This window comes from Vitis riparia, chromosome 14, assembly GCF_004353265.1.
Source record: "Vitis riparia cultivar Riparia Gloire de Montpellier isolate 1030 chromosome 14, EGFV_Vit.rip_1.0, whole genome shotgun sequence".
In the NCBI taxonomy this organism is placed as follows: Eukaryota; Viridiplantae; Streptophyta; class Magnoliopsida; order Vitales; family Vitaceae; genus Vitis; species Vitis riparia.
Genome location: NC_048444.1, coordinates 21,671,439 through 21,696,071, shown reverse-complemented (window position 1 = coordinate 21,696,071; position 24,633 = coordinate 21,671,439). Strand labels below are relative to the sequence as shown.

General features: G+C 34.6%; 1 protein-coding gene across 1 annotated transcript; it reads left to right on the top strand.

The window, feature by feature from the left end:
* The first annotated feature begins 54 nt into the window (after positions 1-54).
* On the top strand, positions 55-20,859 carry LOC117930758 (uncharacterized RNA-binding protein C1827.05c). Its single transcript, XM_034851458.1, has 9 exons — positions 55-162; positions 4,842-4,944; positions 5,033-5,147; positions 5,259-5,314; positions 14,924-14,971; positions 15,057-15,154; positions 19,325-19,394; positions 19,515-19,625; positions 20,449-20,859. Exons 2-9 carry the CDS (start codon positions 4,846-4,848, stop codon positions 20,497-20,499), a joined length of 648 nt encoding a protein of 215 aa, XP_034707349.1. The 5' UTR covers positions 55-162; positions 4,842-4,845; the 3' UTR covers positions 20,500-20,859.
* The last annotated feature ends 3,774 nt before the right edge of the window (positions 20,860-24,633 follow it).

Here is a 24,633-nt window from a genome sequence, read left to right as displayed (position 1 = left end):
CCGTAGATGGGTGCTGGGCCTTCTTTCTTCTCGTGGGGGTGATCTTTGCCCTAAGTGGGAAGCGTCGCCACCAGAAATCCCTTCTTGTTGTTCTCGTCCTCGCTGGTGGTGCACTCTCCCTAGTTGACGAAGCTTTGGTGGCGGAGGCGGCTCAATTCCAAGGTACGATGAGTTATTTTCCTTCCTCTTTTTTTTTTTTTTTCTCTTCGGGGCGCTTTCATCTACTCCGTCTTCTTCTTCTTCTCCCCGTGTGGGTGTGGGCAGTGAAGAGCACCGAGACGTGAGGTTTATTTGTTGGGGTGGGGGGGACACGGAGACGAGGGGCTGCGACTCTTCTGTTGTGGAAGAGGGAGTAAGGGGTGTTCCCCTTAGTATGACCTTAAGGGATGGTTCCACGGTTCTTCTTCAGGCAAACCTTGGGGTCAGTGATTTGGGAACTAGGGTAGGGGAGGTGGAGGAGTGTTCTGCCCTCGTCAAGGGTTGTGTTGCAGAGAGGTTGATGAGAGATCCCGCCTCTCCTGAGGGAGGTTTCAGCAAGCTAGCATCCTTTAGCAGATTTTTGGGCTTCCTGTAGACGGGTTTGAAGAGGAGATTTTGGTTCTTTTGAGAAAACTGGAGCTTAGGAAAAAAGGGAAGAATGCGAAAGGTGCTAAAAAATTCTAACTCCTCTGGTTCCGAGTTTGAGACAGAACTCCGGAAATTGGAATGCTCTGTTAATTACAAGACAGACTCTTTTGTTCGGAGGAGTGGAGGAAAAAAAGTCAGGGGAATTAGCAAGACTGTGTCAATGAAACTTCGAATTATTTCTTGTAATGTTAGAGGGATAAATGAGGGGATGACTGTAGAGTTATCAGATCTATAATTCATTCACACTCGGCCGATCTTGTTTGTCTTCAAGAAGCGAAGGTGCAGCAGATGTCAGCCTTTTTGGTGAGGAGCCTGGGTGTGGGTAGATGTCTCGATTAGGGGTAGTGGACGCTAGGGGCCAGGGGGATTTTAGTTTTTTGGGATAACCTGGCGTTTGAGCTTATTGAGATGGAGTTAGGCGCCTTTTCAGTTTCTTGTGGTTTCAGATATTGTGAGGATAATTTTGTTTGGATGTTTACTGGGGTATATGGTCCTGTTCTGTCTGAGGAGAGGGAATTCTTTTGGGATGAAATGAGTGCTATTAGAGGTCTCTGGAATGATCCTTTTGTGCGGGAGGGGACTTAAATGGCGTGAGATTTCCGGAGGAAAGAAGGAATTGAAGGTTTTTTTTTTTTAAATTATGAATATAAGTTTAATGCTTAATAGTGAGGTTGTTTTTTTTTTTTTTTTTTTTTTTTTTTTTAATATTTTATTTCGTTAAAAAGTAAAGAAAATATGTTAACTTTTTTTTTTTTTTAATTTAGAAAAAACTAAATATTTTGCCTTTTCTATTTAGGAAAAAAAATTAAATTAAGTCATGAAAAATAAAAATAAAAATAAACGACCTATCTGAAAGCAAACTGCCTTCAGCAAAAAGCTATAAAAACACACACTCTCTAAGTTTCTTGGCCTCAGGTGCCTTTCAGAGGTTATCCAGGAGCTGAATAATAGGTTGGCGTGTAGGCTGGACCGTTTTCTTGTTTCTGAGGATTAAGAGAATCAGTTCAGCGGCTTGTCCCAAACTACCCTTCCAAATCCAATCTCAATCATGCACCACTCCTACTTGATGGTGTTGGAATAAGAAATGGTAAAACTCCCTTCAGATGGTTGAAAGTAGAAGGCTTCAAAGATTTTGTCAGGAATTGGTGGGGAGGGGAGTGTTCAGGCTCTTTTAGTCACATTTTGGCGGTTAAGCTTAAAGCCTTGAAGCAGGATTTAAAGTATGGAATTGGGAGGTCTTCAATAATGTTTCCAAAAAATACTAGAGGCTTTGATGCAATTAGGGTGGTGGGATGCAAAGGAAAGGAAATGCCTCCTACCGTGGAGGAATGTGAGGTTAGAAGGTGGGTGGTGGATGATTTTAAAAAAATGGGCTGATTTGGTGGAAATCTCTATGAGACAAAAATCAAAAGAACTTTGGCTAAAAGAAGGGGATAAGAACACTAGTTTTTTTTCCCACAAAATGGTCAATACTTGAAGAAGGATGAATTGTTTAGACAAGTTAATGTCGAAAGGTGTACTGTTTTCCGGGGAGGATAATATTAAAGAAAGTGTGGAAAATGCTTTCCACTTGGTTCTGTCCGAGGTGGGGGAGTGGAGGCCAAGCATTGATGGGCTGGTGTTTGATTCCTTAGCTAGTGATAATTCATAAGCTTTGGAGACCCCCTTCTCCGAAGAGGAGGTTTTTGCAGCTTTATCTTGCTTAAGTGGTGATAAGGCCCCTGGTCTAGAAGGCTTCTCTTTGGCTTTTTGGCAATTCAGTTGGGAATTTGTGAAATGAGAGGTTATGGGGTTTTTTGTGGAATTCCATGAATTAGGGGGTTTTGAGAGGAGTTTAAATGCCATTTTTTTAGTTTTGGTGCCAAAGAAAAAAAAGGGGTGAGGGGGGTGTTGCGAAGATCTAAAGGACTTTAGACCTATTAGTTTGGTTGGAGGTTTATACCAAGTCTTGGCCAAGGTCTTAGCTAATGGACTTAAAAAGGTAGTGAGAAACTTAGTCTTAGATTTTCACCATGCTTTTGTAGTAGGGAGACAAATTTTAGATGTTCTAGCAAATGAGGCCACTAATTTTAGACTTAAAGGCAACTTGAAAAGAATCATTTGCAAGCTTGACGTCGAAAAGACTTATGACCATGTAAATTGGAATTATGTCCTTGCAGTTGTGGAGAGAATGATGTTTAGCTCCAAGTGGATAAGATGGATTGGAGGGTATATCTCTAGAACATGCTTTTATGTCCTAGTAAATGGTTCCCTTTCTAGCTTCTTCCAAAACTCTAAGGGTTTGAGACAAGGCGACTGTTTGTCTCCTTATTTGTTCATCTTGGCAATGAAGACTCTTCACACCTCCTTATAATGGCAAAGGAAGGGGGTTTTATTGATGGTTTCTTAGTCAGGGAAAGAGATGATGTGGGAATAAAAGTCCCCCAATTGTTATTTGTTGATGATATCCTCATTTTTTTTTTTGTGATGCTAGCAAGGAAAAGTTAAGAGTACTTGAGTTGGGTCTTCATGTGGTTAAGGCAATTTTTGGGTGAAAAATTAATGGGGAGAAAAGTGAGTTGATACCAATGGGGGAGGTCCCAAATTTGGAGGAGCTTGTTGCGGTTTTGGGATGCAAGGTGGGTGCTCTCCCAAACTACCTTCCTAGGCCTCCCTTTGGGCGCCCCTTACAAGTCCTCTAGGGTGTGTGAAGGTGTAGAAGAACGCTTCCAGAAAAGGCTTGTTAGGTGGAAGAGACAGTATCTCCCAAAAGGTGGAAGACGAACATTGATAAAGAGTACCTTATCCAACTTATCAATTTATTTTATGTCACTTTTCGTCATTCCTAAGAGGGTAGTTATTAGACTGGAAAAGATACAGAGAGACTTCCTTTGGGGAGGAGGGGCTTTGGTCAATAAGCCACATTTGGTAAATCGGTCTATTGTTTGCTTGGATAAATAGAAAAGGGGATTAGGTATCAGAAACCTTTTGATCCTTAACAAGACTCTTTTGGGGAAATGATTTTAGAGATTTGTGAGTGAAGATTCCCCTCTTTGGAAACAGGTAATTGTAGGTAAGTACGTGCAAGAAGAAGGAGGGTCGTGCACAAATCAAGTGTGGGAGAGGTATGGAGTAGGGTTTTGGAAGGTAATTAGAAATGGATGAGTGACTTTCAAAGATAAAACAAGCTTTAAGGTTAGCTCCAGGAACAATGTGAAGTTCTGAAGGACAAGTGGTGTGGGGACATGCCTTTAAGAGACTTTTTTCCGAATCTGTACTCTATAGGTTCCTCAAAAGATGCTTGGGTGTCTAATGTTTGGGATGGTAGTAACTGGGATCCTAGGTTTATCTGACAGTTGCATGATTGGGATATGGAAGAGGTGGATGTTTTCCTTGGGATGTTGTATGATCACTCAATCTACATGGGTACTGATGATGTTATGGTGTGGATGGAGACAAGGAATGATAACTTTTGAGTTGAGTCTTTTTATTCCTTCTTGGCAAGTAGGAGAGCAGAGTTATTCCCTTACGATATAGTTTGGAATTCTTGAGTTCCTGTTAGAGCTAGTTTCTTGTTTGGGAAGCAAATTGGACCAATATTTTGACTTAGGATTAGCTCCAAAGGAGGGGTTGGTGGATGCTGAATAGATGCTTTTGTGCAATGTAGAAGAGGAAATGAGTGAGATCATGTCCTCCTCCATTGTTCAAAAGAACACATCTTGTGGCAATTGGTTTTTGCTTTATTTGATGTACATAGGTTATGCACTCTTCAGTGAGAGGGTTGCTCTTGAGTTGGTGTGGCTCCTTTGTTGGCAAGAAAAGAAAAAAGGCTTGGAAGGTTGCTCTGCTATGCCTATTTTGGACCATTTGGAGGGAAAGGAATAGGAGAGCCTTTGAGAATTATGAAAGCTTGGATCAAAAGATTAAAAGGTCTTTTTTGTATTTGTTATGGGATTGAGTTAGGTTGTACACTGGGGATGGTTCTTTGTCGATGTTAGACTTCTTCAAGAGGTTAGACTCTTTGTAGGATGTGGTTGTTGGTTTTTTGTGTATTCTCGCTTTTGGTTGCTTCATATACGTTGTGTATACTTTTTTCTTTTATTTCAATCTTTATTTACCTATATATATATATATATAATGTATATTTACCTGTAAGTTTCTAATTTGGTACTGCATGGGGGAATCAAATACGTGTATAAAAGAAATTAATATATTTTTCTTCCCTTTTTTTATAGTGAGATGGGCACCAAGGCAAAGAAAGCCATGATAAAGAAATCGAAAAAGGGATCTTCTAAATTATCAGTTCCTGGGCATAAAAAAGCGGCTGCAGATTTCTTGGTATTGTGACTTTTCTTTGATATTACTATAATTTTACTTATTTTTTATTAACCATCTCCACCCTCAAATTCCAATTCATGCATTGCAGCCATTAGAAGGTGGTCCTGGGCATGAACTTCCTGAGCAGGAACCACCAAAAAATACTGGTACGGTACTGTATATTGGTCGGATACCTCATGGATTCTATGAGAATGAAATGGAAGGTGTGTTCAGTTTTTCCTTTACTGTTTATTTAGATTATAAAAGACACAAGTGTTTAGTGATCCTTAAAAGTATTGCTGGCTTTATTTCTGCAATTGGGTAATTTTTTACAGGTTTCTTCAAGCAATTTGGTGCTGTCAAAAGATTAAGAATTGCGAGGAATAAGAAGGTTAGGCTTCTATATTTTTATATATATATTTTGGGTAACATAACAATGTATATCATGGTACTTTGGGGGGGCACATAAAAAGGAATTTGATCTGATGTCTGACTTCTTGTATTCTGAGCCGTTTTCCTTTTTTAAATTATCAACTATGTAGCATGGACACTCTCCATGAGGAGCTGGTCTGTGATGGCCACCATGTCAAACTCAACACACTTTCACACTCTTGAACATGCATGTAATACTTCTTGGGCATGACACACTTTTGACATTTTTGAACATGTTTGTAATACTCGTGCATGTTCAGAATTTTTTTCCTTTTCATGTCTTTTTCTAGATTTACCATGTTTGTATGTTCCTTTCCCTTTATCAACTATCAATAAGGAATCCCCGGTCCGGTGAAGCAGCTAGTGGGTTTCCACATTTAAAAAAAAAAACAACTATCAATGATGAAAAGGAATTATGTTTTGACTTTTTATCTTGTATACAACCTGTGCACCTTGCTGTATAGCTCCTTTCATTAATATAAACATATCTTTTTTTATTAGAAACAAAATATATATTAATGATGAAAAAAGTACAAGAGAAAGATGAGAGGTCCTCCCCACAAAATCCAAAATACTAATCAAAGTAAGACTAAACACCTCCACTATACAAGGAAAACCGTACACAAGGGTATAGGCTGCTTAAGGATACACAAAGGTAGCATCTCCTCAAAACTGGACTCAACTCCTTTCATTGTTATCTACTCCATTTGAATTACTAGCCAAAAGTCAATTGAGTTGAATAACATTGAGTGGAATGTGTTTAAAGGTGACAACAATATAAAAGGTCCACAAGGAGAAATTAGGCCCATAACATCTCTTTTGCTCTCCACTTTTCTTAAAAAATCCTAATATTTCTCTATTGTCACACAGTCCAAAGCATAGTGAGGCAAACAACTTTCCAAAGGGTCTTGCCTTTGATGGAACTCCTCAAACCTTTAAATGATATGATCATGTCACATATACTCCTGGGCAGAACCCAATCCATCTTGGCTAGACTAAAAAGCTAGTACCAAAGCCCCCAATGTTGATGAGCAATGTAGAAAGAGATGGTTGATTGATTCTCCATATCTCATACATAAGATGCACCAATGAGAACTAAGGAACTTGTAAGTTTTTCTCAAAGGTAGCATGCATAAGATCCACTAATGGGCAATATATCTTATTATAGCTTACTTATCCAAAAAATGTTTTGACTCTTGGTGACGGAATGCAGAATCTTGAGTTGTAGAATGAGATGAAAGGATTAAGGAAAGAAGAAAAAGAAATCCTTGACAACCACACTAGGAGTCTTAGGCAATGACAATGACACTTAAGCAATAATACATAGAAAGAAGGCAATCACACTTGTAAAGGAAGCATGGTAGATGTTGAAACTTTTATTAGAATTTGGTTTTCCACTTTGAAAGCCTATATATAGGAAATGAATAATAGCTAGAAACTAAAAGAAGTAAAAATATTGTAAAATGACAAGAAGACTAAAAGAAATATAAACTTCACAAAAGGTAAATGACCACCTAAAATATAAACTTGACAAAAGATTCATTAGTGTCTGAAATTAAATTTGGAATATTGGAACTGGATTTCCCCTTGTTTTGAATGTTCTCAAAGGATGTTTCCAGGAATGTTACCTATCACCAAGCACAGTGTGTATATGGACACTTATGATTTCTCTTCCTTAATAGGACATTTCCTAATTTTGCATCATTCCTTACTAAAAAGGAAATAGATTTAGGGAAGAAATATTATTTGATAACTAAAAGAAATAAAAACTATCTTAAAATAACTAGAAAACTAAGTGCTCATTTAGATACACTTCTAGTTTTTTATTTTTAAAACTAGAAAATAGTTTTAACTTCTATATAAGATATAGTAACTCATATAAAAGTATGAACTTAAAAATTATTTTTAAAATTTAGGGTAGTAAAAATCTTTTAATACTTCAATTTTTTAAAATAGTTTAAAAAAAAAATATTTTTAAGGTGCGTCTCAAAGAGTTATTACATTTTATATAAAAATTATTACCATTTTCTGTTTTTAAAAACATTAAACTAGAAGTGTATCCTAAGGACACCTAAAAGAATAGAAACTTGACAAAAAAGAAACCACTACATAAAATAGAAACTTAACCTAACCTAATTATGCCAAGTCTTGAGAGGAACTTAAAATCATCATTGATGTTCCAAATTAACTCTCGGACATTGGAATTGGCCTTTCCCTTTCTCTTGTAAGTCTTTAAAGGGTATTTTCAGCAAATCAAGGTGTAAATATTGGAAAGACTTCATTGTGAAAGAACAAGGGAGGTGTGGACGTTACTACTCTCTTTTTTTTTTGGAGATTCTTGGGTTTTTCCGCATTCAGTAAAGGAAACTCTCATAGGCTGGAGAGGCTCTTTTGTGGGCAAGAAGAGGAAGGTGACATGGCAAATGGGACTGTTATGCTTGTTTTGGGTTATTTAGAAGGCTAGGAATTCTATTGCTTTTGAGGACGGTGTGCTATCCATTCAAAAGCTGAAAATTTCTTTTGTGTATTTACTTTGGTTGGAAACCAAATTGTGGATAAAAGATGGTCCTTCGACCTTAATAGATTTTATAGAATGAGTGTGTATGTGTTAAGGGAGAGGGTTTTTTGTGCTTTTCTAGTGTTTTGGGTCCTTTTGTAAGGGGGTGAGTTGATCTATACCGTATCTCTGTGAGTCACTTCTTTAGCGCCTCTTTGCTATACGTATATTGCTTATTGATAAAAAATAAAATAAAATATTGGAAAGACTTTCTTTATAATTGGAAAAACAGATAATACAACCTAACACACACTACGTTGCTCATTATTTGTTTGTGTCATTTTTGCTGGAAATTTTGGAAGCAAGGTTGCTTTTACTGAAACATTAGGGGAAAGCTTTTCTCATCCTTCCTTTGGGTGTCAATTACTATAGATTTTGAGTGCCAAGCTGTGTCCAATGGATTGATTGGCAAAGACAACTCAATGGAAGTGTCAAGAATTCAAAAGCAATTTTTTCATGTCACAATCATGACTTACATGGGTCAAATGCCATTTTAACCCATTAGGATATGATTATTTGGTTTTATGGCTGTTGGGGTTTGGTTCAAGTGGCAAGGGGTTCGGATGGGATGTGAGAGGTTGTAGGTTCAAATGTTCAATTTCCAGGGGAAAGAAGCATATCTATCAAAGGGGGAAAAAGGAGAAAGAACATACATGACTATTAGGGCCTGTTTAGCAACGATTTTTTTAGAACAATTTTCTATTATCTAGAACAAAAAAACAAGAAAATACGTTTAACAATCAGAAACTATTTTTTGCTTTCTATTCTTAAGAATAGAAAATAGAGTGTTTTTAAAGAATATCTTTTAGTTGTTTTCATTTGTTTTCTATGGATTGTTTTAGAAAATAATTATAATGATTAAAAATAAAACACTAGATATAAAAATTATTTTTAAAACATATTTAAAAATATTAAAAACAAGTTAAAAGACATTTCAAGTTCCCAATTAGACTTTTGTTCTATAAAATATCAGAGAATAGTTTTCAAAAATCGTTCTCAAAAATTGTTTTTCATAATTGTTTTCAAAAATAGTTACCAAACAAAGTCTTAGTCTTTTCTTGAAATATTATATTGCTAATATCTTGGGATTATGGTGTCTAAATATTTTGTATTTATTTTCTTCCTAAAATAGAACTGTATGGTTGTGTATTTGACTAAGAATTATTCTATATCCCTAGGATTTTGCGGTAATTAGGAGATGCTATAAATAGGTAATAAGTGTTTCATTTTTTTTTGATCCTAGAAGGTCAACCTAGATTGTAATGTATTACATACATTTCTTAGAGGAATAGAAGTGAACAGTTCATCTCAGCTTTAACTTTTTAATAGGGTAAGGATAGACTTTTAAAGACAAATATATGACAAGAAGAGACTATTACTAGTGGTATATATCTATGTCATATGAGTTGAACTTTCCAAGTAACCAATTGGTAGCATATAAACTTAGATAAACTATTTAAGATTGCAAATTCACATATACAAAACAGGTATATATATATATGTATATTTTTTTGATAGGTAAACAAAGCACTTGGAAAAGGTGCACAAAGTGCATATGGAGCATACAAGTAGTAGCCTAATACAAGCAAAAGGGAAAAGAAAGAACAAACCATAACTCAAAAAAAAAATTTTCACCCTAAAGACCTAGAAGAACAAAGAGACTATAAGCCTATCTAACCTTAGGTCAACACAAACTATAACTACCTGCTACTGCCACTTCCACTCTTCTTACACTACCTGAAACCACCACCTTCAGACTCCAGCTCCTCTCCTCTTCTAAATAACACCTATATCTGAGGAAAGACGAGCACTTAGCTTGAGCCTACCAACATTAACCTGAAAATCACAACCAGCAAGGTCACTTACAAACCATCTCCCGCCCACTATTTTGGCTCCTCTCTTTCTTATTTGATTTGCAGTAATTGACTGAACATTCCAATTTATGAAGCCCCCTAACAATGTTGGATGTAGAGGGAGGCCTCCTCTTTGCAGTTGAAACTCTGCTCTCCTTTTTGGTTTCCAACTTTCTCAGTAGGGTAGCAATTTCTTTCTCATGCTCTTCCTCCACTGGCATTCCCAGAAAATATCTGAAGGAGACAATTTTTCAAAAAGAAATATTGGAGAGGCTTTGATCTCCCATTAGGCCCCTACCAGGGCTCCCAAAACCTGAAGCCCCCTCCTCACTGCACACTTCTAGGTTTACACTCTTGGCATCTTTAGGGTGATTATCCGAGGAGCTCCCAATCCAACCCTCGCCAGAAATCAAACACAGCAGCCCATAACCATCGCCCTTGCACACCACTAAAGGTTCCGCACCCTGCACCCCCCATGGGACCAAGCTTTTGGTCCTCCCGAAGGTATATATAAATATATAATATATCATGTCTGTCGTTTTTCAGCTCTTGCTGTGTCTGCACTACTCGAATAATCAATTAGGAAAAGAGGTTTTCTTATGGTAGTTATGCTTTTGTACTTGGTGCAAATTTTGGAAGGACCTTTTTATTGATTGGAAGAGTATGCAGTATAATCTTGCAAATTGTATATTGCATGTTATAGTTTTGAGCCATTCGTGCTTGAAGTTTTGAAAGCAAGATAGCTTCTAGTGATGTATCTATAAGAGGATTTTTTTATTTTTTTTCCTTAATCTCTCCGTTTGGGTGCTAATTATTGGACAATTTGCAGGAGTTCTCTTCAGAATTATTATGTCTGCTCTGTGTTCTGTTTGTTCTCTCATTAGCACAGGTTTGTATTAGCTGTGATGGGTGCTTGTTGGGGATTTTGGGTTAGATTTGGGTTAGTTTTGAAGGCTTTACCATGTCAGCTTTCTGTGGATCAGCAGTTGATGACTTGCTGTATAGGCTGAATTCCTGGCTCATCAGATAGGTTCTTCTTGGTTTGAGGAATTGAAGGATTGAAAGGGATTCCTTTGTCTAGTTAGTTTGAAGTGAGGTAGGTGAGTATTTGATATTGTGCTCAGATGATGGGAAAAATCCTTGATTGGTTTAGGGAGATAGAGATCGATGATTATCTGACCATCAAACTAAAAGATGAATTTTTTGGCTAAGGGCAGCTTTGATGTTATTGCTTTTAGGGGCCATGTCCCATTGCTTAGGAGTTTGGAAGCCTTTGTTCCTTACTTGCTTTTTCTTGGCTTTTCTTCTTCATAACCTAAGTCTAGCTAGGTGGTGTTGTTTCTATCAAAGGATTCCTTATCATTTTCCCTATATCTTTGCCATTGCAATTGATAGCATTTATTTGGTTTACTGTAAAACAAAGTTGAAATAGATAGAAAAGTGGTGTATTGAAAGTTGAAGAAATTTGGATGCTTTTGTGAGGTGATTGTTAATGAAGCTATTCATTTGTTTGCTGGTTTGGAGTTTATATTCTTGTCTAAGTTCTATGTGCTGTTTATTTTTTTTCTTTTTTTTTTTTTGTGGTGGATTTTTGGATTATTAAGTAGTTTAATATTTAAGTTAGACAAGTTTTAAGGTACACTTTGTGATGTGAAAGAATATTAGACAAAGATCAACTTAAAGCTTGTAGTGGATCCTAGTTCTTTACTTGAGATTTCCTTATTTTGGAAACTATTAAAATACTAGGTTTACTCCAATATGGATTATTACAATTTGGTTCAAATTTGGCCATATTAACTTTTGAAGCTCGTCTTAGAGGAGTCAAATTTCAAAACACATAAATACATGTGTGTGTGTGTGACAACTATAACGGTACATGCCATTGCTTATGTGGGTGAAAGTGGACTCTCAATTGCCACTTCTTGTTTCTTGATGCACTAGTAGGTCACTTGGCTTTATGCAATCTGCTGGACCCTAAGGTTGGGGTTGTTGGGGACCCACAGATGGGCAATACTGTCTTCTTCCTCTCTTTTCTATATTTTCTAGTCATTAGGTTAGCATTATGAATGGGGCATGATACACTTTTAATAGCAGTGACATGTGAGGGAGCTTCTTTGGTGCTCAAATTGCAAGAAGGTTATCTTGCCAATGGTTTGTTATTTTAACCCACAAAATAGGATGTCTCTCATTTCCCTATAACCAATTCAAGTTGAAAGTTAAGAGTTACCGAACCCTTATTGTTCTTTCTTCTAAGTTACATCAAAATTTTGTTAAGATTTTATAGAAGCCTATGAAATATGCTACTTGACATTGCCCCGCCCTTCCCTCCCTCTAAGAGTGTGATAGATATGTTGTTTATCTCTTTAAAAGGGTTTGAGGATACTTTTAAAGGGGGGATACTCCTAGACAGCAAGGATAAAAATATCGATTTCCACAGATATATTAGTAGTTAGATTTTACAAGTATATTAAGAAATATCAATAAAAATTTTGACAAAAAATATTGGTAGATGAAAATTGATCAAACCTCATGGAATGTTGGGGAAAACTCCAAAAAGTGATAGAAAAAGCAACAATACGTATATTGAAGTTGTTTTAAAGAAAAAATTGATATATGTATGATAAATTTGTAATATTAGGCAATAATATATCGAATTTGAAAACATATTAATACTAAAATGATAATGTATTTAGTTTGGATATATTGAATGATATAAAAGAAATGTTTATATATATAAGTATTTTTTTTATATTTAAAAATGTTAATAATTTTATTTATAAATTTATATTTGTCTTGTATTTAATTACTGTGCAAAAGATCTAATAAGATACTTAAAGTTAACTTATTTACCATAAGTTTATTTTAATTAATTTCTAATTTATATTATGTAAAAGATATTTGTAACACACACACACACACACACACACAAAAACACACACACATGTATGCATTTGTAACATAAGAACACATTTAGCCTAGTGGTAGGGGCCTTACATTTCATAGAGACCAAGGTTCAAAACTTGGTGTTGTATGTTTAGGTGTGTGTTTTTTAATAGCTTTAAGAGAAAGAATCTCACTTCGGAAAAGAAAAACAAAACAAAGACTATTTAATAAGGTATGGCCCCATATGCCTAATGAAAATTAGATTGGGCTTCACCCTAGCATGTTATGCATGTGTTGTCTTTAGTTCATCTCACTTAGGCCCACTATCAAAATTAAAACTTTTGACCTTAAATGGGAACAAGAAAAGTGGTGGCGGCGTTGATGTGGCATTGAAAAATCGCTGATAATGTCGAAATATTGGTAAAATATTGGAATGTCTTCGATAAATCAGTGAAAAATGGAAAAAAAAAAAAGAAGAAATATCACGTGATCAAGATTTCCGCCTCATTTTTCAACAAAATATTGTTAATATATCGTGATATTTTCGTCCTTGCTAAAGAAAGGGTATTTTTGGCATGTGGGTTGTCTTGCATTGTTAGGGATAGTTTGGAGGGAGAAGAACACAATTTTTTTTACATAAATGGACCTTAGAATCTATTGGAGATCTAATACATTTTTATTCATACTTTTGAGTTTCTTCCTCTTCAACCATTGATGGCACTCCATTTTTCTATAAAAGCCCTTTGTTCTCTTATAGAGTTAGATGGTGCCATCCCTTTTTGATAAGGGATAACTTAGGACTCCTAGATTCCATCTAAGGTGAGCTTTTTCGGTTGGGAGGCATGTTGGAGTGGAGTGTTAACTCTGGGCTAGTTTCAAATAAGATGCTAGTTGTTAGTTAATAGGTGTGCTTTGTGCAAGGAGGTGGAACCTAGTGATCACATTCTTCTTCGTTGTGATAAGGCTAAGATTTTATGATAGCTATTGTTCCCTTTATTCGATATTCATTAGGTTATTTTTACCTCGGTTATTGGGGCTCTCCTTGGGTCAAATGACTCTTTTGTAGGTAGAGGACAAAAGAAGGCTTGGAGAGTTGCTTCCTTGTGCATTTTTTGGACTGTTTGGAAGGAAGAAACTGAAAATCATTTGAAAATGAGATGTCAGATCAAAGGCTGAAAGCACTTTCCTTGTCAATCTATCTGTATGGCTTAAGGTGTACATAGATGTGGGTGTTATGCTTCTAGTTGATTTAGTTGATTGGTTAGGTTCCTATTGAGGCAGGGAGTAGTTTTTTGTTTCCCTTATTTTTTGTGTTGCCTCTTAGCACTAATTGTATACGTCTTGTGTACTCTCGTGCACTAGTTCTTTTGGCACTTTTAATGTGCTCCCTTATTTATCAAAAAAGAAAAAAAAAAAAAAAAACTTTTGAGGACACTCCATTGAATATTCTACAACTTGATTGGAATATGGTTTGCATATCAATGAGTGTAGGTTGTAAGATGCTCTTAATATAGACTCCACCTCCATTGGGTTCAATTAAGTGAAACCTTGATGGGTGTTCTCTAGGTAACCCAAGCCAGCTAGGAATTGGAGGTGTGATTAGGAATTGCCATGGGATGGTGTTAAGAGTTTTCTCTAAATCAGTGGGAGTGGGTTTGGCTAGTGAGGCCAATATCTTAACTCTTTTGGAGGGGCTTATTGCAAGCTAAAGCTTTGGATCTTTCTAGTTTTTTGGTGGAGAGAGATTTAGCTATAATGATCTCATGAGTGTCTATGTTGGGGAGAGATCCTCTGAAATACAATACGTGGCTCCATCAAATCCTAGATCTGACTAGCAACTTGGATTATTCCTTCTCTTGATCCCCTTGTTCAGATAAATGTGAAACCAAGCAGATGGTTTCTTTTGTAGGAGATTTTTTACCCCCTTGAGTTGTACATTGTTGCATATTTTTGTAATGCAACAATGATTTGTACATTGATTTTTTTGTATATATTCTTGTCTCATACTTGTTTGATATAGTTATTTTGCAGCTCTTGTTCAGTTTTCACTTTTGATCATCCTTTTTGTTTTGGAAAGATTTCTCATTCTTTGCTTGTATCTGAAATTGGTATCAATGAATAGTTAGTTTCTGATCAAAATCAAAACCTTGTAAAGATTTTATCAAATAGAATAGAATGCTGATGTTCCATATTTTTTTATTTCTATTGCTATCTTATTTTGTTTATATTTTTTACATTTTCAGTTTCTTACCTATTGGTTGATCCTATGTTTCAGACAGGAAAATCAAAGCATTTTGGCTTCATTGAATTTGAATCTCCTGAGGTTGTGCTTATTTCATCTAGAATTTAATTTTAGATATTTGTTATAATTTATTTATTTTGTTTAACTTTAGAGTTGTGGACAACAGGTGGCAAAAATTGTAGCTGAATGTATGCATAATCACCTGTTGTTCGAACACATCTTGCAAGTTCATGTTGTTCCTCCAGAGCATGTTCATCCAAAATTGTAAGTAACTATTAGTTCACTTATTTTAGATTTTTTTTCCCTGCAATCTATGTGATTTAAATTAGGGCCATGTTTAATGATGTAGCTAATTATCTTGTTCTTTTTCATTCTGTGAATAACCTTTTGGACATTTTCTTCTGAATATTTTCACTTAGAATTTTTTGTGCCTAGTATTTGAGGTAGTTAATGAGTCAAGGCAAGTGGAATGCTATCTTGAAAGGATAAAAAATAGAATATAAAAATTACATGTAATTATGGCCATTAACAGTCCAATGGACATATGTGTTGATACATAAAGTGATTGAAAGAAAATAGAACAGTTTTATTAAAAAAGGAAAAGAAATGGGAAAGTACACTCATCAAAGTATATGTTGAAAGAAAATGTAAGGATTCTATATATATATATATATTTTGTAAAAGGAGAATAAGGAAAGGGTAAAAAGCACTCACTTCTAGTGAAGTTTGATTGAAATGGTAGGGACCTCCACTCAAGTTTGAAGTAGGATATTGACCTTTTTTGCGCTTTCATTTTCCAAATCAACTTCTCATGCTGGTATAATGGTTTGGCCTTCTTAATGGTGTAAAGGAGATGTACTTATTTACTGGCAAATTAGATTCTGCAGAATTGGATTTGAGTTATTTATTTATTTTGAAATATGGTCTTTGATAAATAGAACTTGAAATATATAATTTATTTATAGATTAATTTTTTGTATAACTTATTTTTAAGACATTATTTTCATATTTATTGACTTGGATTACATATCAATTAAGTTAGTGGCTAAATATGTGTTTTTTCACTGGTTGCTTTCTTCAAAAGGTAAAATTGGTAGTATTTTTTTTCTCTTTTCAAAACAGAATTGGATGATATGTGCTAATTAGGTTGACCAATGAAAGGAAGGCCTTGTCATAAAATGAAACCTTAGGGGAAGCTGTCCTGTTTCAAACTTGAGTGGTTAGTAAGGTATTTCCAAAAAGAAATAAAACTCAGCAATGGGGCATATCCTAGTAAAAACTTGAATTTCAGTGTGCACTTACTGCTGGAAAAATATGAATACTTTCTTTTTCAATTTCATGAAGCAGCTAACATCGGCAAATTGGAAAATAAGGAATCTTCTTATTCACTCATTGAGTACACACACACACACACACACACACACACACACACACACACACACAGAGCTTTCAGACTTGTACAATAAATGGAAATTAAATAAGATAGCTGACCTATCCTAAAATTCTTCCTACTAATCCTCTTAGAAAGCCTCTAAATTACAACTTCTCTAATTTACATAGTCAACTAATTTAAACACACACAAAATAAGGAATAAATCAAATAAACTCCATCAAATCAAACAATTGTTGGATTCCGATACTCCCCTATTAGCTGTTTAAAGATATCTTCCATTCCTAGCTTGCCAACCATTGAGTTGAATGTGGGATTTTGAACTCCCTTTGTGAAGACATCAACTAATTGTAGTTTGGATGCAATAAATAGAGTGCAAATCAATCCACTATCAATCTTTTCCTTGATAAAATGTCTATCATTCTCAACATGGTTAGTCTTATCATGTACTGGGTTGTGAGCAATGCTGATTATAACCTCATCACAATATAATCTCATGGGATCCTAAGGATTCACTTGTAGTTCCCCTAACAAACCTTTTAACCACATGAGTTCACAAATGCCAATGGCCATAGCTCGAAACTCAACTTTAGTGCTAGATCGAGTAACTGCTTGTTGCTTTTTACTTCTCCATGTAACCAAGTTGCCTCTCACAAAGGTACCGTACCCTCAAGTAGATCTCCTATTAGTAATTGAAATGGCCCAATTTGCATCTGTACAAGACTCAACTCTAAGGTGATTGTTCTTTGAGAACAATAAGCCTTTTCCTAGAGTTGACTTCGAGTACCTCAAGATTCTCAAGATTGCATTCATATGACATTCTAAGGGGGAGTGCATAAATTGACTTATCATGTGACATCATATGCTATATTTGGTCTCGTGTGGGACAAATAAATTAATCTCCTAATGAATCTTTGATAGTTTCCTTTGTCAATTGGTATTGATGGCGCTTAATTGATGATTTTGATCAATAGGTGTACCCAATAGTTTGCACCCTAGCCTCTCGATTTCTTTTAGCAAATTGAGGATATACTTCCTTTCAGTAACATAAATTCCCCTTTTTGATATTGCCACCTCAATGTCAAGAAAATATCTCAAATTCTTTTGCCAACTTTTCCTTAAGATTCTAGATCTTTTCTACTTCATCTTTAGTGGCAATTATGTCTTCCACATAAACAATTAGTGTAGTGATCTCCTTTTTTGGTGATTGTTTGATGAACAAGGTATGATCTCCTTGGCTTTGGTGATAGCTAAATTTGAGAAGAGACTTGGCAAAGCTCTCAAATCATGCATGAGGAGACTGCTTAAAACCATATGGCAATTTCTTCAATCTACACACTTTTCCATTGCGGAATTTTCCTTCAAAACTAGGAGGCAAATCCATAAATACTTCTTTCAAGTTTCATGCAAAAATGCATTTTTTTACACCAAATTGTTGTAAAGGCCAATCAAGATTTGTTGCAAAGGATAAAAGGAATATGCTGGAATTCATCTTTGCCACTGGTGTAAAAGTTTCTTGATAGCCAATTTCATAAGTTTATGTGTATCCCTTTGCTACTAACTTGACTTTATACCTCTCAATTGAAGCATTAACTTTGCATTTAATGGTGAACACCCACTTACATCCCATTGAATTTTTTTCTTTGGGCAGACCAACAATATCCTATGTTTCATTCTTATTCAAGGCTTTCATATCTTCATTTCTAGCCTCCTTCTCCTATGATCATTTAGAGCCTTATGCACATTTTTAGGAATTGGAATCGAGGGCAAATGAGTGGTAAATGCCTTTTACATGTGGCAAAGTCTATGATAGGATAGAAAATTTGACAAAGGATGTTTAGTACTACTTCTAACACCTTTCAAATGGCTATAAGAATATCAAGATGAATGTCAAAACCATGATTAAGAAGAGAGAGATTAGAAGGATTAGATGTACTTAATTCTAGAGTTGATGACTGGTCGTGTGTAAGAGAGATTGGGTCTTGTTCTTGGATTGGTAGCCTTGGTCTCCTAGAGTGAGCCATCAAGTCTGAATCAACATTTTCTGCTGTTGCTGCTTGTATGATGTCAGCCTCCTATATCACATGTTCAGTAGCATGACTCCAAATGGGTAAAGAAAGTGTCCAAGACTGGTCTTCTTGCAATATTTTCTCCCTTTGAAGATCAGATTTCTGGTTGTAGGGCTTTATGTATCCAAAAAAAAAAAAATAATCTGGTTGTAGGGTTGGTTTTGAAAAAGGCTGACATCTGTGGAGACAAATTTCCTTTGTGTAGGTGGATGATAACACTTGTACTTTTTGTGTGGGAAATTAGCCCCTAAAAAATATGTCTAGTGGCTTTGGGATCAAGTTCGCATCAGTTTTTGTTTGGGAAATGGATAAATATAGTACAACCAAAGACTTTTGGTGGAAGGGAGCCAAGACAATCTATGTGAGGTAGGTGTTGTTTCAGAATGTCTACTGGAGTCTTGGTGTTAAGGCTTTTTGTGGGTATTCTATTGATAAGGTAGGCAGTTGTAGGTACTGCATTTCCATAAAAGAACTGAGGAACGTTTTCAGCATACATTAAGGCTCTTGCTACCTCCAACAAATGTCTATCCTTGCTTTCAGCTACCTCATTTTGTTAAGGAATTCCTATACAAAAGGTTTGATGAATAATTCCCTTATGTACTACATGTGATCAAGCTCACTTAATAATTCTGAAGAATATCTTTTTTTCGTTGCCATTAAAGAGGTTGACTTGCTGGCATCAGATTTCCGGCCTTTCTATTGGCTATTTTCATATTTCTGTTAATTTCAACATCTGGACATTAAACTAAACTGAATTATTCAAGTGGAAAAATTTCTGAAGCTCTATTGAAGTATAAATTAGTTGGGGGTTTTAAGGTTATTTTATTTGCAAAATGGTCTTTAGGAAATTATATATGCTAATTCAAAACAGGTTGATAATTGCTCTCTAGACACATGAATATGTTTGTTGGAAATAGTGGTTACTATCTGGTTGCTATGTCAGTAATGGAATGCTAATTGTTTATCTTCTTTTAGATGGAAAGGTGTAAATCGTCTATATAAGCCACTGGACAGGGTTCAAATTGAACGAAAACGACAGAACAAGGTAATGTGTCTAGGTTAAAATTAAGATAGTCTCTTGTGGATAATCTTTCAAATAGTTAGATTACAAAACAAAAAGGTTTTTTGAGCCACTAATTTTCCTTGTTCTTCAATGGGTATTCAGGAAAGAACATTGGAAAAGCAGAAGAAATTGGTGGAAGGAATTGGGAAACGAGATCAGAAGCGGCGTAAGAGGATAGAGGCTGCTGGTATTGATTATGAGTGCCCAGAAATAGTAAGAAGCTATTCCATGTTTGTTTGTTTGTTTGTTCGGTTTTTTTTTTTGACTCGTATTGCAAAAAGTTTATTAACAAATAAAGAAGCAATTTCAGGGGAAAAAAAAATGAAGATAAAAAACTGAGTTTTATACTGTTTTACACAAGTTCAGATTTCCAAATTTGCATGAGTGGTCCAAGTTGTAACTTTCAGTAGTCTAGTCCATCAAAAGTCTGCAGACACTGGCATCTCCCAAGAAAAATTTGCATGCTTGGTGGATAGTTATGGAGCCAAGCTCCTGGGTAACTTTGACTATTGATCCACTTTGCATTGCCACTCTTATCTCTTCCATCCTTGTTCTGGAATCTGGGGATCCTGAAAATAACTGGTGGGACCTTGTCTTTTTTACGATCATACCATTGTTCTGCTTGGAGAAATATTTTAATGATTATATACCAGGCCTCATTTCTATTTGTTCAGTCAATGGTTTACGCTGTTTGATGTTCAAATTTATAATTTGTCCTTTTAGGTTTAGACACACCTTGGCCATTGTTGACAATTTTGTAAGGTCAGTTTGAGTCTTTTTGTGTGAAACATGCAAGGGTGCCATGGGCACTTCCAATTGTGGGAGACCATAAGACTGCAAATAACCGAACATGTGTCTTAACACTGGCCAGATATACCTCTAATACTAATCTAATTTCTTTTTATGAAGATGCTCAATAAGCGTATAATGTTGTTTGACATTTCTTGAATTCCCGAACATCTCTTTCTCAAATTGTTAGCTGATTTTGTGACTTGAAGATTAGTGTTATGAGAGTGTGTTAATTTTGTGTTTGCAGGTGGGTATTAGCCGACCCGCTTCAAAGAAGATTAGATTTGATGAAGAATAGGCGACAGGCTTCGATGACTGTAGAAGTATGTATGCTGTTTTGATATTGTCATCAGGATGTCACATTGGTCTCTCTCGCTGTTTCTCCCTCATATTAGATTGGATTTTGGAGATGGAGAAACAGAGAAGTGGCAAGTGTAGAAGCAGAGTCGGTGATGATTGAATTAGAAATGGATCTTCAAATCAAATTTGTCCCTTTTGTTGGTTTTCTTTTTGAAATGGAGCGTGTTGATTAGGATGAATGCGTGATGAACAAGGTGTTCAATTTTAACTACAATGAATTTAAGCATAGTTGATGAAATGTTTTTAGGTCCTCAGATGGTGTGCTTTTGCAATGCAATTTTGAATCTTTTTTATTTTATTTTTATCATTTTAAGGAGTGAGAAATGATAATGAAGAAATCATAGAGGATATAAAGGTTTTAGTATGCCAATGGTCTCATGAATTAAATAACATGAAATCATTTTAATTTTTAATCTTTAAGCTCCATTTAGTATTATTTTGATTAATAATGGTGGTAAAAGGTTTCAAAATGTAATTTTTATTACAGGGTAAGAGGCTTCTTTTAGGTTTCACAAATGACTTACCTTACTCAACTTTAAATGGAGTTTATAAACGAGCTTTAATGGTGGTCGTTTGTCATCTCATTTATTATACTTCTCCTTTTATGGCCACCATATTAAAAGAATATACTTTATTAAAACCTTGCTAATAAAAAAAATCCGTGAAAAACTTAGTGGAGGAAAAAGGGTTACACATTCTTGTAATTCTTTAACTTGCTAATGGCTCATTAGTACTATCTTATTAGGAACCTTGTTAGTAAAACTTGGTAGAACAAAATGTGGACAAAGGAAAAAAGAGTAAAGTATACTAATATTCTTTTATAAACATGTTTCCTCTAACGTTGATATCCTTGAGTTGACACATTTCGATTTTGTATATTAACCTCTTGAAGTTGAAATTGAGGTCAATAATGAATTTTTATGAATAAGTTTGTTAGATCTTTGAGTTCACATATATAAAAGAATTTTGGTGAAACGTGTTTGCTTCTATCTCCCTTATTCATTCATGATTTGCTTCATGAATTGCAAATATTTTTCAATGATTTGACGATGTGAGTACCATTATTTGTTTGATAGATCTCCATGAAATAATAGTATCATCACAATTAAATACATATCTTATTTGTGACCTAGCTTTACATTGGTGCAAATGATAATATACATTTATAAAAGTTAATCAAATTTAAAGGGGGAAAAAACATGGGTAAAGGTAAATTATGTATTTTCATCATTTCTTAATTATAATTATGAAAATTTAGATAATTAAAGTTTGATAATATCAATCAAGTAAAATATATATCAAATAAACTTTTCGCAAAATTAATTCTTTTAACAAATGATTAGAATGGTTTACAAATAAATGTATTTATACTAATTTTTAATTATATTATAATATATATAATAGAACTCAAAGAAAGATAGAGTTCATTATTGAGTTGGTATCAGGGATAGCTCCTATTTCAAAGGCACCTTATCGTATGACACTTTTAGAACTCATAGAGCTATAAGTACAACTCTATGAGATACTTGACAAAAATTGTATAAGGCCTAGTGTATCAACTTAGGGGCCCTAGTACTTTTGTTAAGAAGAAAAATGGGATATTGAGATTATGTATTGATTATAGGGAGTTGAATAAGGTGATCATAATGAAAAAGTATGTATTGCCCATGATTGATGATCTATTTGTTTAGTTACAAGGTGCTAGTGTTTTCTCTAAGATAAACCTTCCATCTAGTTATAGCTTAGAGTCAAGGACGAGGATGTGCCTAAGACTACTTTTCATACTAGATATGAGAACTATGAATGTCTAGTGATGCCATTTGGTTTGACTAATGCACTTATAGCTTTTATAAATTTGATGAATAAGATATTTAGACCTTCATTAGATTAGTTTGTGGTTGTTTTCACAAATGACATCTTGGTATACTCGTAAGGTAAGGAAGAGCATGAGCACCACTTAAGGATTGTTTTATAGATTTTGAGAGAGTGTCAACTCTTTGCTAAGTTTTAGAAGTTACTAAATCTAAGATTCATTGTTTTGAATGCTTTGTTGCATAAATCTAGAGATAATTAAAATAACTTTGCTTGCACCCTATAATCCTGAGCTTAGAATGAGTAATTCAAATATTTCAACATATTATGCATTTCAAATTGGATGGAGGCATTTGAAATTCGTTTCAATATTCTTTTGGAGCTACCACCAGTAGTTGAGTTCAAAATTGGAGTGAGCTTGAAATCAATTTCAAACTCATAAATGCCAAAGTCAAGTGAGTTTGAAATCACAAGGGTGACTTTGAAATTTCTAGCCAATTTATAACTCACCCAGTGGCCATGTCGTTTCACTAAGTTTCCAACTTCAAAATGGATGTCTCTTGTTCGAAATGCCTAGGGGCATTCAAATTCAACCTTAACCAAGAGTATCATTGCATTTCCTTGAGTTCTAAATGGCCAAAAACCATTTTGAACTTGCCTTATCAATTTTGAACTCACCATCCTTCTCCAACCAAATTTCTTCAAACACTTATATTTTCCTTATTTCAGGTTGATTTGGAAATTGTTTAAACCTCTAGATTTTTGAGTTCTCAATCTTCGAAACCATATATAGCTTTCCTTAAAATCACATATTGAAATGCTTCATAATTGATAGCAAACTAGGGTATGTGCTGTTGCTAGATTTTGAGTTCCATATTTTCCATATGAACTTGATTTCATTTGCTTCAAACTTTCTCTATTATGGTTGTTTGCCCTTTATCTCACTTCATAGCATTTGTTTACCTATTTCATGCCCATGAATCACTCATTTTTTTTTCCCTTGCTTGGCAACTTCATACTTCTCAAGTCCCATGTTTTTCATTTTCGCATATTTACCCCTTTGTTCTACCTTGGTTAGAAACGCTTCTTGCAACGTACATTCTTTTCATCCTTTAAATTGAGATTCATATTAAAATAGAAGTCCAATCCATAGTTAGCATCTTAATATCAATTTGAGTTAAGTTGGATGATTTAAGCTTTTTATAGTGTATGAATCATAATGTGTTGTTGAACACATATTTAAGCTTCAATCATTATCAACACTTAATGTTAGGTAATTGACAATTACACTTTAGTCCCTTAGTGTTTTTTTTTTTTTTTTTTTTAAGTATTACACTAACACCCTCCTCTATCAACAATTAATAGAAAGTTGAAATCCCTCCCAAAAACACCCTTAGTTTTTTAAATACAAAATTGCCCCATTGTTTTTGTTTTGTATTATTATTATTCTTATTTTTAATAACCACATGAACCAATTTTTTCCTTTTTACTCTTCATCATCTTCTTCCATGTTTTATTTTATATTTTCTTTTTTCATCCCAACAAAACACAATCTTCCATGTCAATTGGAACTTCAAATTGATTCATTCTATCTTTCCTTCCATCCATTTTTTGTTGAATCCCAATTAATATGTTTACTTCTAATTCATTTTCAATTCAAACACTAAATGTAATTATGGTTAAAAAAAAAAAAAATTAATGGAATGAGAGACCTAAAATCCTAAGGCATAGAAGTTCTCATTCGCAATCACGAAGGTAGTAAATTTGGCAATATATAAGCTTCGCACTTGAAACCCTAATCCTCCCTCCCAAATCCGCCTCATCGAGAATCACCTCCTCTCTAAAACTATAAAACCCGCTTCTTCTCGTTACAACTTTTCTCTTAAGCAACTACCAAAACCATTCATTGATGGCTGCTCACAAAGTTTTATTACTCTTTGTTTTTACCATCTCCCGACCTTATAATAATTCTAATTAATGATAATATGACATGAATTAATATTAATCTAATTAATAGAAAATTTTAATTAGAAATTCTATTTAATTAATAAATTTATTAAAATTAATTAGATTATATATATAAAAAATTGAAAAAATTTAATTACAATTAATGAGATAATACAATGAGATAGGATAAGGTAAAATACATGCCAAGTGTCTCGTTATTTTACACATTTTTATGGAGATGAAATAATTGAGGGCATTTTAGGTATCTTATTTAAATATTTAATCATGACAATAATCAACTAATGGTCCATCA

What these genes read in the sequence shown, in the direction of transcription:
- LOC117930758 (XM_034851458.1), top strand. Translation starts at nt 4,846, where the DNA reads ATGGGCACCAAGGCAAAGAAAGCCATGATAAAGAAATCGAAAAAGGGA. An exon ending in AAGCGGCTGCAGATTTCTTG is followed by an intron (nt 4,945 to 5,032) that starts GTATTGTGACTT and finishes CATGCATTGCAG; the next exon opens with CCATTAGAAGGTGGTCCTGG. An exon ending in AACGAAAACGACAGAACAAG is followed by an intron (nt 19,395 to 19,514) that starts GTAATGTGTCTA and finishes ATGGGTATTCAG; the next exon opens with GAAAGAACATTGGAAAAGCA.